General features: G+C 40.9%; 1 protein-coding gene across 1 annotated transcript in view; it reads right to left on the bottom strand.

Annotated features, from left to right (window-relative positions):
• Window positions 1-16,421, bottom strand: part of LOC6617040 (ABC transporter G family member 20) — a 43,870-nt gene that overhangs the window by 19,830 nt on the left and 7,619 nt on the right. Inside the window, exon 2 of the mRNA XM_032720790.1 lies at window positions 10,649-10,896. Coding sequence (XP_032576681.1) covers window positions 10,649-10,884 — 236 coding nt within the window. The 5' untranslated portion in view covers window positions 10,885-10,896. The remainder of the gene's footprint in view (window positions 1-10,648; window positions 10,897-16,421) is intronic.

Raw genomic sequence — 16,421 nt, 5'->3', positions numbered from 1 at the left:
CATTTAATTTGGTTAACAGCAGAAGCAAGAAAACGAATTATAATTGAATTGCGGTCAAAGCATAGGATGTGAAAAATTTCCAGAAAATCTCAAAGACTTTAAAGAGTTTTCGCTGATAAAGAAAGGAAGCTCATGAATAATTAATAACAGATGAAAGCTTATTCTTAAGATAGAATTTAAGAGTAAATAGGTATTATCTTTATGAAGACCGAACTTACTTGTTTACTTTAATTTTAAATAATTCTTAAAATATCTTTTCAGCTATCTCATAATGTTTTCGACCTAGCTGCATCTTTCATACGCCTTCAAGTACGAACTTAATATGCATCGAAGCTCTTGTAAGTTGTAATTATGTTGCAATAAGTTGGCCCGGCTCGAAGTGCGGACATTGCTAATGCGCTGGTTACAAGTATGTGATCAGGCACTTCAACTGCGAATTTGTAAGGAAAGTAAATGCAGAAGAAGGACCAAACAATGGGGCCACTGATTAGTTCTGAACTTACTGCTGATTAAGATGCTTTTCAAAAGAATTCACTGCCTCTCTGTTCAAATGAACTTTCCCACCAACTTTTCGCGATTTCCCCGTATCTGTCTGTTTCAGAGGACCCTGTGCTCGTGTACCCGCTAACTTTCTGTTGAATTGGCAGTTTATGAAAAATTCAAGGACAGACATTAATTTCGCGCTAACTTCTAGGGGCAAGTCTATATAAATTACACGAAATATCCGTAGGTCATCCGGAAGGAAGAAATACATTTGAAAGTCAGCAGCAAAGATGAACAAATTAATCAAAACTGCTGAGCTTGCTATTCCATTCGACTTTGTATTTATTAATCAATATATGTATTATCCCCTCCTGTAATTAGAATACATTAAATTGCTTTTTACGAGCTCTTTAAGCCGAACACATTTTTACATTAACACTCTCCACAAATGGTTTTATACCTATTTTCATTTAAATACGTTAAGAATAAAAACTGGTTAGTTTTTGTGAGAGTTAATTTATATTTGTTCCCTAAATAAATAAAAGTTAATTTATTATCTGATTAAACACGCATTGTGTAGCATACCTCTAAGCATATTTAAAGTGAATTTTACTGTTGTTTCTGCTGGGCATTTTCAGAATTTAATCAGTTGAAACCACTTAATTACGGTATGGGGTTTTGCCTTCCTTTCTTTGCGCGCACAAATGTTCAGCCATTTCAATTGCGCAAAATAAATCACAGTGTAGGCCTTTTGTTTGGCCACTTGTTTACAGGCTAAATGAAATCATGACAATGTAGCGTGAATCAACAAAATCAGCTGAGAGACAAATTGCACAGAACACGCAGCAGCATCGAGTGCAGCTTCAAACATCGTTTGTATCTTTGTATATACATATGCCAATTACTGTTTTTTGATGTCGTAAGCCTCGATTCGTTGCTACTCTATTGACAAGCTAAACGGATGCGAGTTACGTCCGTGTGGGTATTTATTTAAATTTATCGCATTGAGCTGTGCGTGCGGATGCGAAGCCAATTGGAAAATTCCCATGCAATTTGGACGCGTAGATTCCATGTAATTAACAATTTAGCGATTGCAATGGCAGCCATTTTGTCAGGGGTGCATAACAATGAGCGAATAAAATGCATTTGCTAAATAACGCAAATTCAGTTTTGACGCACATAATTCCATTTTAATGGAAATTTTCTACTTAGCACTGCCGTTGTTATTTTTGCGGCTCGCCTGAGGCGATGCAGCATATAAATAAAGGTGCTGGCCAACGTAATTTAATTGCTTATTTTGCCATTATGGCCATGCAGGCTTCTGTAGTTTCGCATTTATGTAATATTTCTGCCGGAAGTTGCGCATACGCCATGTTGAAGGAAGGTCAGACGAAAAAACGCCGCCAGTTATGTGCCGTTATATGGGGAACGTATTCTAATGGTGGAAATAAAAAGGGTGCTCACATACATGGCATCGCAAGAAGCCAGCTAGTTAAAGTTTTATCCTGCCTGACAGCCTGCACAATTTTATTTGCCCAGCTACTACACTTTAAATATTTATTTCGGCCCAAATAGTTGTAAATTCTCGGCTCCCATAATCCTTTTGGGGTAATCCCCTCCTTATCAAAGGACATAAAGTGTTGCACACCTGATTTATACACGAAGCCCACTTTACTGGAAAATGGACATAAAAAATCAGAGAGCAACTATGTATCTGACTGCCCAGTCATGTTTGGACAGCGATCTACACTTGGAAAAAGGACGCCTTAAGACACAGAAAATAACTTATATTCATAGATTAAGAGCAAGTGTGTTTTCGAACTGATTTGACAATTAATATATTTATTAGATAAAGCATATATTTTGTATGCTTTTACTGTACTATTTTATATTGATTCAGGTCTCATAATCATAGGTATCGGTGCAGTGTACAAGTCGCTTTTGGTGGGGGAACGCTTAACTTATTAAATGCGCACACTCCGTTTTAATTACTCACACACATAACCGTGTGTGCACGTGTGAGTTGCTAATTGCGGGTCCATACACACACATGCCAGCCGAGCACAATTTTAATGCGCACTTCCGTTTCCGCTGTAATGCCTGCGGCATAGTTTATTTTTATAACCCGCAACACGGGACTTCCACTACCGTCGCCTCCTTTTGCGGTGCGTAATTGTTAATTTTCAACAGCGCATACTATGTCGCACTGAGCGACTGAATGACTGACTGACTGACTGACTGACTGACTGACTGACTGACTGACTGCCTGAAGGACGGAGGGACTGAACAACTGACTGATGGATGCATCGGTATCACAAGAAAGAAAGCCTGACATTTTGATATTGCTGTGCACAGCAAATTACCAGCATTTTAAGTGCGTGGCCGCAAAGAGGAAAAGCGTTAACACGGATAAACATTGACAGCAGCCGACCATTCCGCATCAACCGCAGTATTCACGGGAAAAAATCAGAATCTTTCCTGGTGTACATCGTACGTCTTTGTATGCTAAAAGAGATAATATTTCGACATTAATTTATTATTGTTGCGGAAATTTGTACCGTCTACAATCTGCATTGTACAATCTATCTACAAACAATCCAACAGCTGTGAAAGTAGTCTTAAACACTCGCAAAATTTGCCTCAGTGCACTTGAATGGTCTGGGAAAAAGGTCGAGGGAGTGCGGAAAGCCAAGAATGAAGCGCAGCTTAAGCAAATTAAGCGCAAAATCACAGCACTGACAGCAAATGGATGGGCAAACAGAAGCCAAGGAGGGCGCATCAGATCTCGAGATTCAGACTGGAGAGCATTATGCAATTATTTAAACATTTCCCAGTAATAGTAACAGCAGCAGCAACAGCGGCCACTGGGCTTAAGCAAATTGAAATCGTCGCATTCTCCTAATTGCGGCCAACACTCAAATGCCGCGTCCTAGCTACCCATGTAAAGTCCTAGCCCAGGATACGCCGAGTCCTGTACGGGTTTCTTCCCCTTCACCAACCGAAATTCGTTTCATTTCTGGATAATTGCTGCTTGAATTTCAATTCGAACGGCTGGCTGGCAAGGGGGGTCGCCTTAAAACGCTGCTGAATGCTCTCGGTTATCCTGCACTTGTCACAGCCTCAATGCAAATTGAATTTCCAGCGAACCAAATTGGGGCGAAAGCCGCCAGCAAGATATCCTAGAGCTGCATTATAGCTTAACTTACGACACCATAAGTGAATAACAGTCTTTTGGGCCAGGGATATAAATTTTATCTGTTTAAATATGTCCTTTAAGGGCTTTAAAATATATAGGAGATTTTGAATATTTTTAAATTGAGTCCTAGCATAGGTTAGCTAAATAACTGCAATGCTCGATGGCAGGCAAATATATGCGGAAAATTAACATTTTACCTCTTGGGCAGAACTAATTTTCTACACCACTTAACCGAATGGTTGTGCGGAAAATTCGATGACGATGGCTATAAAGTTCGACGACGTTTTGCCTTCTGGCGCGACCAGTATTTCAGTCCTCTTTCAATCAATTAATTATTGTTTTATGCCGCTTTGAATCGTTCAAACGGACCAAGTGCAGGGGAAATGGGAGAAAAAACACAAAACGCGCCAAGTGGGAAGAGAACCCCTTGTGTCCTTAGGCGAAGGCAAAAACCAAAGCAAAATGGACGCATACTTTACAATTAATTTGCCATTACGCCGGAATCTTGAGGCGAGGGAACTGCGGATGGCCCTCTGCCATTTTTAATCGATTTTCATTACGGACTCGTAATGAAAGTGAGCTCGTCACTCACTTGACGCTTCAATTGGCCCTCTCTAAATGGGCAAACAAACTCTCGACGTGGCGCGATGTCCTTTCCCCCAGTCCCCAGGACTTAGCCCTCGCCAACCGTTGGATGCCTAATTTGACTAATAAGCTGGCCATTGGAACGGCTGTTGAACTTCCGGCGCGACGGGGATGTGGCTGGATGGCTAAGCCTTCGGCCGCTTTCGGTAATTATATGCCAAAACAGTTCAGCGGCGTTGAAGCGGCAGTGGCCGTCACACTAAAAAATATTTAAATTTAAGTAAGAAGGATATTGGGCTAGATTTTCAAATCAAGCAGCAAACTTCTTTGATAAATAAAATTTACTTTTAAAATCATTATAATCAGGCCTAACTGTATGATAATTTTAGTAACCTCCACAATTTTTCCAAAAAATAAGAGAGTTTTTTTTTTGTGATAGCTTCCAAACAACACCAAATTTCAAGTTCTTCGCTGATTTCCCTTTGAGTGGCCCTTCTCTGTTGGTTCTTCCTTATTGGTTAATCATTTGCTAAGATTTTAATTTCCGCTTTTTAATAGGAAATAAGTCTATCGTTGTGGTTTGGGCTGAAGGGACTAATCCTTGCAGCACTCTTTGGGCTTTCTGTTTGCCTTTTGAATAATTTTCAAGAATTAAGCGAGACCTTAATTGGTTTGCCAGTATCTCGAAGCTGTCCGTCACGATTTAGATTTCCCCCGTAAAGGGTTATTCCGATCTCCACTCCCCTAGAGAATTCCATTAATTGGGTTCATTTAACATGACAATATCTCAAGAACCACGCGTGAACGACCAGTGACAGAGCACAAATTACCAAAAGTGATATGATTGCCAGTAAGACAAAGTGGTATGGCTAAACGATTTGACTTACCATCAACCACTCGAACTTCAAATTAGGCACAGCAAATGGTGCACACAGAAAGAAATGAACATAATTAAAAAATAGTTCATTTTGGTACTAATAAAGCCTATATATCATTCAACAGTTCCAATAGTGTTATTTATCGTTAAAATAGTTTTCAGTTCTGGTATATTTGTGCTGGATAAATCGTAGTCACACACGCAAATCGGAAGCCAGCTAGGAGTATTGTAACTGGTCAAAGTCATCTGGGTGGTCATCGATTGACGGGCCAACAGGGCGTATGAGTTGCCGTTGAAAGCCATTCAATAATTTACTAATGTCTTGTACTCCCGGCTGTGATTGCCGGGCTGTGACTGAGGGAAATCAAGCTTCATCAATAGCCGACACTGAAATAATAATTGGATTGACGCACTACCTCAGATACAGGACCGATTATTTCCCGGGCAACCATTTTCTTACGCAAATACAGTTCAAATTCACAAGGCGTTCCGCCGACATCAACACTATAAGGTTAAACAAACTATTGATTGGCAGGTTTTGTGCGGCCTAATGACCACATGCCATGATGGCCAAAACTATTGAGTCCGGTGCAATAAATGTAGATTTGTTTATGCATAAATCGGTCTGTAATTAGTAGATAATGATTTTGCTATTGACCTCAAATAACTACAGACTCGGAGTCGAGATAAATTACCCATACACGCGAAGTCAATTGCAGTGTTAAGTTTATGATATCGGCTAAATATAGTTTGCAACAAATAGCATAGCAACAGTAAGAGCCTAATTCTGGTGAATTTGACCATGTTATTATTGTATTGTTCCTTGCAAAAGTAACTTTAAGGTCTTTGTATATTGTCGAAATGATAGTATGTTTTTAATTTTCTTTCGTTCTGCAATTAATTTCAATTTCCCCAAGACAATTGTTAGCTAGCATGTCCATTTGTACCACTTCTTTACTTTGGCAGTAAATTCACATTGCGGTGTTCTTTTTTACAATCAAATTACACTTAATAACACAATAATTGTTAAGGCCAAGTCAAAAATAAAGTCGACTTTATTTATAACTTCGAAATGGAGCTTATATTACGCATAAATAAGACTTGTGATTGCAACATAGTAGCAAAGAAAATGACACTTAATATGGGGCCTTTACGTGTGCGTCATTTATCACATAATAATTATAAACCCATTAAACTGCTCTGCAAAATGGCTTACACTTAACCTCAGCCTTGTCCCTGACTTTGTATTGAATAATTCAATAACAATTTACAATCAATTAAAAGCGGCTGGCGGAGATTAAAAATCTCAGACATTGGCCAAGTTTATTATGTGTGCCTGAACTCAATTTAGCGTTACTCATGGTCCATTAATTCGCAATTTTCATGGTAGGTCCAATAAAGTGCAAAAAAAGCCAGAGACCAAGCGAAACACAACCAAAAGTCGACGCCGTCAAGGACCCAGAAAAAGGGTCACTTCCAGTCGAGAGGAGGGACCAAATGGCAACCCGGCAACTGTCTGGACCCCTCTCAACGACCAATTACAACTAAACAGCTTTAATTTAATTTGAGCCACCCAGCCTACCTACCCGGCCCACTACCCCATCCAACCACACCCTGTTGACCCGATCCCTCCTGCTTTCGGCCAAGAACAATGGCGCGGATGTAATGTTCGCATTATGCTCGTTCACAAATTGTAAGCAGCCATTATGTTTCTTCGTGCTGCCCATGTTTCCCCATCCACTGCGTTCTCGGAAAACCCCTTTCCCCTGAGCTTTTAGCATTGTAATGCCTTTTGGTCCTGGGAGCAGGGTCCCCGCCCCAAAACATCGCCGTGTTCTCCATTGTTCCAAACTGGTCTGTTCCCTGCTTTTCACCCGCCCAGTGGGCTCAGGTTCTCGTATGTCAAAATAATGGCGGCAACGGGCAGTCATTGTTATTGTCCTGGTTGTTTTACCTGGCAAAAGATGGCGGTCACGTCATCATCATCATTATCATCCGAAAAACCCGATGGTGACTGCACACCCAAAAGTGCTGCATTCCTGTTTCTGGGTGTGTTCAAATGGTTTTGGTCGAGCGATTTTATAATTCTGAACACGATGTACGTGTATCTGTTGGCCATATAGAATTTCAAAAGTTATATTTGAAAAATAAATTGATATTTAGCACTCCATCACATTTACAAACAGAATTAAATATTAATTAATTATGTTCTTGCACTTAAATGAGTTCAAGAACCTATACCATTCATTTTATTATTGAAATTGTATATTTCGCCCTCAGCTTGTTATTTCAGAATTTAAGTAACAAAGAACACTGTAGAGGAAGTGAAATGAAAGGTTTCAACTTCCTTCACGTTAAATACAATTTTCAATATAGGAGGCAAAAACGGCGATGACCGCTGGACAAGACACAAGATGACCGTCTGTCTGGGCCAAGAAAACCTTCGACCTGTGGTCAAGAGCAACAAGTTTGCAGTGAGATGGAATGAAAATGGAAGTTTGAGGAAAAGTTTCGAGTGTTGCGGTTTTATTTGCTGTCATTGCGAGACACTTCGTTTTTGGGGTCAGTGAAATAAAACATTTAATTACTCGCACGAGACATCGGCACAGTTAAGGACAGCAATTAGTTGATCAATTTGTTGGCAGCGACGCCTTAAAGAAAACCACTTTGTCTTTAAGTAATTGACTGCGGAAACGGATGGGCATGGAAGTCGATTATGAAATCGTCAGCAAATTAACAAATCCAGTGAACTGAGCTGGAAAACCACAAGGAACTTACTGTTCGGTTATTGTATGATTTTGGTTATTGTTCCTAATTTAGTTAATTTCTAGCCAGCCCTTGGAAATACGAAACGACCTTTAACTTTTCTTCAAAAATAACTGTTTTAAAAATCGTCAGGATGTGTAAATGGATCTTAAGAGCTTACGTGTTGAATTGATGGCCACAATTAATTCGTCGGCTTGGCGGCTGCAGGCGTGGGTCAGTGGAATTTCTGGTTATCTTGCTTTTATTTGCCTGCCATTTGCAAAAACCATTTTCGCAATTCAATTTATTCAACCGATGCGCGACTTTTCAATCCCCCAAATCAAACACACTCCGATGGCCATAAATTCAGCCGCTGCAGAGACCGCGTAATTTCTGCGCTTTATTTATGCATCAATGGCGTGATTTATTTGCAAACACTCTGGCCCAGACCACAAACATCACTTCAAGTGTTCATTGTTGTCTACACTTGTCTTGTTTGCCTATCCGTACGAGTGTATATATGATGTCTGCTCTCTGCGGCTGGGTAAAAAAATAACTATAATTCATTGCAAATAAAGCAAGAAAAACACAATTATTTATCATGAAGCAGTCAGACATCCGAATGATGGCCACAGGCTCACAGCCTACCACCTTCCTCCTGCACCACCCACAACACCCACTCCTTCCGCTTTTCCACGGACACGGACAAAGAATTCAACAAAACAAATGTCAGTCAGCCGCCCACAGACAAAAAAATTCAGGGGAAGACTGTCTGTGCCGCGCCTACAAAAGCGGCTCAAAGTTTTGGGCGACAACAAAAACACAAATCTTCTCGAGTTTTTTCCCCAATTTTTGTGTGCACTGAAGAAAATATTTAACTGTAAACTGGAATATATTTGGTCTTAAATCATCTTTAAACATGGTACACATTTCCTTTAGAAATTATAACTCTAGACACATTGATGATTGAGTTATTGAATTAACAAGTCAACAAGTTATACAGTTATTTATAAGTTTAAGTGTAAAGGGCTCAGGCATTTCGGGTGCGGTGACTGACAGCGTGGGCCCAAAAGCTCACGGAATCGGATGAGGAAGTGGAAGCGGGTCCGGAGTCCCGAGCCCGGAGTCCTGAGGCCGTAGTCCCCGTCCGGAGTGTGAGTCCGGGCGACATATTTTGTGCTAAATCTTCTTGTTCACACTAACGCGCCGCTGACAGTTTTTCTTTCTTCATTTTTGTGTTTCAGTTTTGTGATTTTTTCCAGCTGCGCCTCTTTTGTGTGGGGTTGTTGTTGGTTTTCACAGATTTTCAAGTGTGACAGTCAGTCAGTCAGTCTGTTGGGCTGCCTGAGCAGTGTGAAATATCTCGCTAAATGACCAAAACAAACACCCACGTCAAGGCAATAGTTAGTTATATCAAGGCAAGGCTAACGCCATACCCCTGCTTTGGGCCCAACTTTGTGGAAGGTACTGACGGAAATGTTTTTACCTGGGCACGATTCAAATTTCTGGCTAAGAATTGGGGATAGATGAAGCATCCTCGTATTCTTAGAATAAGTATCTTCGGCATTTTATTGGAAATTCCAACTAACTTTCTTGTAAAGAAATGTATGGTACTAACCTATACATGAAAAATGGTATGAAGTTAGCCTACAGATTAGCAATCATTAAATGCCAATTAGCATCATTAAAGACGGTTGTTTAAGAAAAAAATTAAAGTTTGCCTGCCACTTATCATTCATCGTGTATCAATTTACAATTATTTTATGTTATTAAAGTAATGAATACATTTTGAATAATCCACGGTACTTAAAGCAGTCATAAATTTCCTAGGTACACCATCTTTGCGATGTGGCAACTCTGAAGATCGCTTAGACGGGTTTTGGTCTTGGCTTAAAAACTGGTTTTTTATCTCAATGGATGCTGGGGCTCCACAATAGTCTACTTTTGTTGTTGCCGCTGTTAATTTGACAGTTTTTCAAGCGCCGAGCTGACATTGACCCACTTTCAGACTGTCGACTGCGGCTCATCGTCTTGGCCACTTTGCTGCCTCATTTGAGTGTGCGACTGTATTCGTTCGTCGGTTGTTGAGTGCTAATTGCGGTCAGTAACATTTCGCGGCCATTCACACAGCACTCAAACTCAAACAATGCGAACGCAACTGCTCAATACATCTCGCGGAAACTGCATTTGCATTTCGTTAGCGGCAACTTCCCCTCGAAATCCCAATCGTCATTCCAATATCCCAATGCCCACAGTCCAAAATTTGCATATTCGATTTCGGATTTTGGTCATCACGGTTCTGTGCGGTTGGCGTGTGGGGAGCTGCATATGATTTCCGCTTTTTCTGTTTTGTACCCACACATTGCTTTTAATCATTGGCTGGCGTCTAATGAGCTTAGTTTGGGATAGAAAAACACCAAAATTGCATATGCTGGCATTATACAAATCATATTCCCCGCGCTTAATTAGAAAATGAAAACATTTGGCTTGGAAAACTGGAAATAGTTGGCCTTTTCGATAAGCTGTCAGACATCACGTATGCCAGCTGTTTGTAAAGTTAAGCAATTATTATCTTCAAAATGATACTATGTGGCATATACTAACAGATCTTACTAATTTAAAAGCACTTTAACACTTAAGCATAATTTCTCTTGTTGCACATACAGTACTTGCAGCATGTGTGCAACCATCTAAGCCACACAGTCCGAATGCAACTGAGAACTAGACCGTACGTATCTTAATCCATTCGGATGGGTACTCACATGGAACCCTTGGGCACTGTCATGTTCAGGCCGTCGAGGACAACGTTGGGGTTCTTGCTGCTGCCATACATTTTGTGGGCCCGCCGCACACAAACCGCCTGCTGGCGACGCGTCGCCAGCGTCGAGGGCTGTGAGATGAAGAGACGCCGACGTGCCGCCAAGTCCAGATCGCTGTTGGCCGTCGTCGCCGTCGCAGCTGGCGCCGTTGGCGGTACTCCGTCGGCAGCGGCGTCCATTTCGCGGCAGTTCTGCAAATAGCCCATAAATCGATATTAGTGTTGGTTCTTGCTGGGATATAGACAGAAGTTGGAATAAGTAAAACTAAAATTGGCACAGCTCTTGGCCACTGCAGTTGCCATTGCTCCCGTTGCTCCTGCTTTTGCTGCTGCTGCTATTGGTGTTGCTGTTGTACATTGACAAGGAAAGTGAATATCGATAGTGATAGCCCGACATGACCCACGCAACAACATCTGCGTACGCTGAAATTGGCCGAGGATCTACATTTTGAAAAGCCTTTGGGATCTGCCTGCGAGTTAACACGCACGAATATAAAAAAAACTTTATTTTTGAAAATCTGAACTTGTACCCCTCTTCTATCTTCTTAGTATATGTTACCCTAGAAAGTAGAATTTTAACTTTAAAAAGGACATTTAGAGTCCTACTTCATCCAATCTCTTCATTTAGATGCAGCCATTGGTTTTGCCCATTCCTGTCACTATAACCCAGCCAAGTTGCAACATTTGTCGCTGCTGCTGCCTTTGTTGTTGCTGGCTATTTTAGCTAGTGTCGCTGCTGCAGTTGTTTCACAGTTGATTAAACCAATTTTTGTATATCGTCAAGCCAGAACGGAGCATAGTGGAAGGTTCAGCCTCGTGATGGATATTGCTGTCATGTAGATGCGACCCCGGATCCTTGCACCATTTTTCGTGCGGATGGTGCTGCGGATGGCGTTTGGCCACTGCCCATTTTTGGGTCGAACGAAATCAAATTTTGAAAATGGATCCCCTCGTCGCCAGAGAGCCCGATGTCCGGATAACCAGTGTCCTGCGTCCAGAATCCACTATTTGCCATCCCAACCCAACTGCCAGCGATTCGCTTGTGTAGTGGCATTTGCCAGTTAACGACAATTTGGCCAAGTGCTTTGGTAGTTGCTTTTTATTTTCATTTTCATTCGAAATTGACATTTTGCTAATCGAAAATGCAGCAAACAATTTGCCAGCTTGAGCAAAACTTTTGCAATTATTTTGCACAGCTCAACGGAAAAAACAATGGGCCGGGTCTGGGGTTTTCCAAGGGAAAAAAATGCTAAAGAAACCGATACGAAATCCAAAGCCCGATGCCATTTATTGATTTACTTCTCACTAACAATAGGCAGGGCCAGGGCAAATAAATAAAAATAAAAATAAGCATAACAACAACCAACCAAGTAACGGAAACAACAACTGACGGGATGTGGTTGAGTTGGCCTGGCTTTCGGTTCTACTCTGTTGTATTTCAGTTCGTTTCGTTTCGGTTTGGTTTGGTTGGTTTGGTTTAGTTTTGGTTTTTTTTGGCCAGCTCTGACTGCAAGAAATAAACTTTCTTGATAAATGACTTCAATGTAATTAATTTTTGCTCAGCTCTCGCTTGCAGCCAAAAAATGGAAGGCAGGGCCAGACAATCCCTGGTACGGCAGGATCTGGTATCCTGGCATCCTGGTGTTTTGTGGCAACCGACTCATGAGCTATATGCTGTCACTGCTAATGTTAGTGGGTTTGCCCTCCGGCATTTCAATTAAGAAATATTGTTTAAACATGTAAGTAGCCAGATGTGCTGCAGCAATCATCCTTTTGATACTGATACAGATGCTGATGCTACAGATACTGATGATGATGCAACTTTGGTGCTAAGCTGATTATAACTGCAAGTGGATTCACTCCGGGAGCCACAGCTGCGGAACTTATTGCTCATCCGCCCTGTGGTTCAGTCAACCGCTCACAGACTTCAATGTTAATTAACTTGTTTTTAATCCAATTAATATGCACAGCACAAGACCATTGACCAAAGGGACTCTGAATGAATCTTGGGCTCTAATTAAAACTTTTGAACCATCCCAGAGAATTTCATTTCTAAGAACTGTACGGCCAGAAACAAACATACATAACTACCTCTCTTACTCTCCTCACATATTATAAAAGTCTTGCGGCAAAAATAGTAATTAATATCAAGGAATAGAAATTCAAGCTGATCAAAAGCTATCGTGTCGTATTTTGTGTACACACACAGGCAAAGTGCCTCTGATATGGCCAAATATGGATTTTAATTACCCATTACATCTTTTGTTAAAAGTTAGCCTGCAAAAATTTGTTAGCTAATCATGATTTCATTTTATTAGGGTAAATTAAACACGATTTCTTGTAAAAATTCATAGATTTTTTGAGGTCAACGTTGGACCTCAAATGTTAGCCTGCGCTACTAATGCGGAGATTGCCTGGAAGTTACAAACAAACAATAAAACTTTGCTGCAGTCATTTTTCAAGGCACGAAGAGGAAGGTGTTAGTGGCAAAGTCCCAAACCCGTTACGAGTATCCTTTAATGTAATAAAGCCAGCAGAATCCGATTGCGGAATGCGGAGGCGAAAGGGAAACTGTTTTGCGGCCGGGCGAATCTTTAAACTTGGCCTTGCCCAGAGTGTATCTCTCGGATAGTAGGTACGTGTGCCTGCACAGATTTGTATCCGCATTCTGGAAATCTTTATGGGCTTTTTGTAAGAGTTGGCAGGCAGTCGGAAATAAATAAAATCACACATAGCACCGGATAAACCGACGGATGGCAGGGGGAACAGGTGCGCACATGCATGAAAGGTAAAATATGTTTATATAAATAAAGGACCGAAGTGTCGGTGGGGCTTCGTGGTGTGAGGTAAAGATCCCAAACAAAGTTTGAAGTTCAGCAACATAAAGAAGTGCAAATTGTTGCGTGCTGCGATTGTATCTATCGAATGTGAGCACACGAAAGCTATTTCCTGCCAACAAATATAAACGCCGCAATAAAAAGGAACAACGGCCACGACGACTTCAATGGCAATAGCTACGTCCATAAAGAAGGCGGGACAATGAGTCGAGAGGGATGCCAAAAACTTTTTTGCCAAAACAAACAACGGCAGCAACAAGACGGGGAACAGGGAAAAAGTTGTAAACTGAAATGATTATCTGGTGCCTGACACTTGTCTAGCCATAGATACACGTATCTCTCTATACGGGGATTTGCTTTTAGGCAGGTAAATAACCGAAATGTTTAACCCCCACGGAATGCGAGTCACATCTTTTCCGAGCATTTGCTTTAGTGCGTTTTTATTTGTGCGCACAATGCGCGGAGTGTATATACGACTCGATTTTTGCCGCATTTATGGGGTGTGTTTAGAGTTAACTAAGCATTCGATTATGGTACAGATACGATCTAGGCTTGGTATGAAGTAATCCCAAAAGCTGTGCTCTCATAACCAGCAGTCATTGTAACCTTCCAATAGCCTCTTCTAGCCTCTAAATATATGTTGGTTAATTGCTTATTATATTCAATATCTATCAATTTTGGCGTTGAAAATTATGCACACTCTAATCTGCCTGAGTGAATCATTTGAGTACGAGCCTAAACTTCCAGCACATTAACTGTGTGCTTTGCCACGAGTTTGAGGCCATCCGGAAATGGGTCAATGACAGGCCCCAGATCGCCGCACTGTCATTTGCATACACACATATATATGCAAAGCTATGGGACAACTCTTTGCAGACTGATAAATATTTATGTTTATTTTTAGTTTTGCACATGCGGGGAAAAAAAGCGAATTTCCACAAAATTTTACGCTCAATAAATTTGCACAACAAAAATTTCGCCGGACAGCGCCGAAAAATGCGCTCATGTGTTAGTAATGGCCATACATTTTGTGTGAGTAAAAGGTTTTCCGAAATAGTTAGCAAATAATTCGGACCAACCCATTCTCCATTCGGTGAGCTGCAAATGTGCAAATAATTTGGCACAAGTCAAAGGAGGATTCCTCTTTAGGGCTGCTCGGCTTTGGGCCTTAAACCGTTTAACATAATTTCCCTTGGCCACATTGTGTATACGCCTCGTGTACTCGGCCACAGAGGAGGATAATTGCATTGGGAAACCGGCTTAAATGGCTAATAACAAATTGTTTGCATTTAAATTCCATTTTCACATAATTTTCAAGCTCCTAAAAATTGAAAGGCTGCCGCACAACTTAATCAACCGACTTTAACTCACTCGAGACAAACTGGCACACATGTGCTGGAATATTTGTTCGCCGGTTTAAATTTTGCATCCTGCCTGCTTGGCTGGCAAAATATAATTCAGAAATCCAACAAACAATTTCCTGGGTGTAACCGCAAAATGTTCGAGCTTGTTGAAATGGCCAGAAATGTTCATAGATCGTTTGTTATGCTCGTTGGTTTGGTTTTGCCAATGTTGTTAATATACTTTGCCTGGGATTTGTATGTGCATGTGGGGGCCTCCTGCCCTCAGCTAAGCGCTTTTGTATTTAATGAAGCCTATTTTTCTTACCGAACATGAGCCGCAATTATTACGAGTCATTAGTTGCCTGCTTTCCTGTTAGAAGTTCCTGCTCTAACGCATAACGAGAGGTTTCTGCCTGCTCTCATCACAGACTGTAGCTCCAAAATTGGGAGGTGCCAAAAATATTTGGCCAAATTGAAAAAATGTTATTGTATTAGAGAAAATTTAAAAAAAGAGATTTCTATTAAAAAATTTTATTGAACGAGTATAACTTCCTCACTTTATATGACCTACATAAATTTATTAAAGCGTAAACTTATTTGGCTTGCACTTGTACATGGCTAAAAAAAACACAATATTTTGAGAAGCTTAATAAATGAATTATTCAATCGATATGATGGTGGCTTTTTTAAGGCCATTGTGCAAAACCATTGCAGTTGTTTAGGCCTGCCCTATTTCGAATAGCATACATTTGTGAGTTTCCAGCTGTTGCATAAGACATGTGCATACACTGAGGCAAACGGGTGCCCACTCAACCCACATCTGGCCCAATTAAGCTGTCACAATGTCGGTGGAGAGCCGTAACCCGCCCAGTTATGAATGATTTCCCAGTCTCGTATTTTTGCGACCATGCGATGCATGGGTATTCGCAATTTCCTACTGGCCTGAGTCAGCGCATTTTGCCAGCGATGTTAATTGAAATTTGTGAATTCAAAATTCTAGTTTACAGCTGGCCTGGGCGGAATAGCCATGTTCGATGCAATGAAATAACGTCGAACTACGAGGCACACGGCCACGAAATCAGCTTTGATAAATAAATGATCAGGCAAGCGAATCGCTGCAGCGGCAGAATGGTTTGCTGATTGCAATTAAAACATGTTCCAATCGGAATGGGAGTTAAAATTTGAGGAGCCAAGATATTTCAACGTTTTTTTTTTGTCTGAATTGAATCGCATAATAATTACAAGCTGAACCAGTGATCCGATTTCAATGCAATCAGCCTCTCAACCTCAACAGCTTCATATGTATTTCCATTAACAACTCTACAAATAGTTCTAAGCTGATTGCTCTCTAAATTCAGTGCAAATTGAGAGGGAAATTAATAGCTATTGTGGAGTATTTTCAGCCAATCAGGTTGAGCTAATATTAAATAATTGTTATTTCTCCTAATTGCCGACCACCTTTTACGTGAACTTTCTCATAATATGCATTGCCTGATCTGTGCACTTTGAACCGAGATAAATTAGCAATTGCCCGCCA

The sequence above is a fragment of the Drosophila sechellia genome, chromosome 3R (genome assembly GCF_004382195.2).
Source record: "Drosophila sechellia strain sech25 chromosome 3R, ASM438219v1, whole genome shotgun sequence".
In the NCBI taxonomy this organism is placed as follows: Eukaryota; Metazoa; Arthropoda; class Insecta; order Diptera; family Drosophilidae; genus Drosophila; species Drosophila sechellia.
This window is presented reverse-complemented; position numbering and strand designations above follow the sequence as displayed.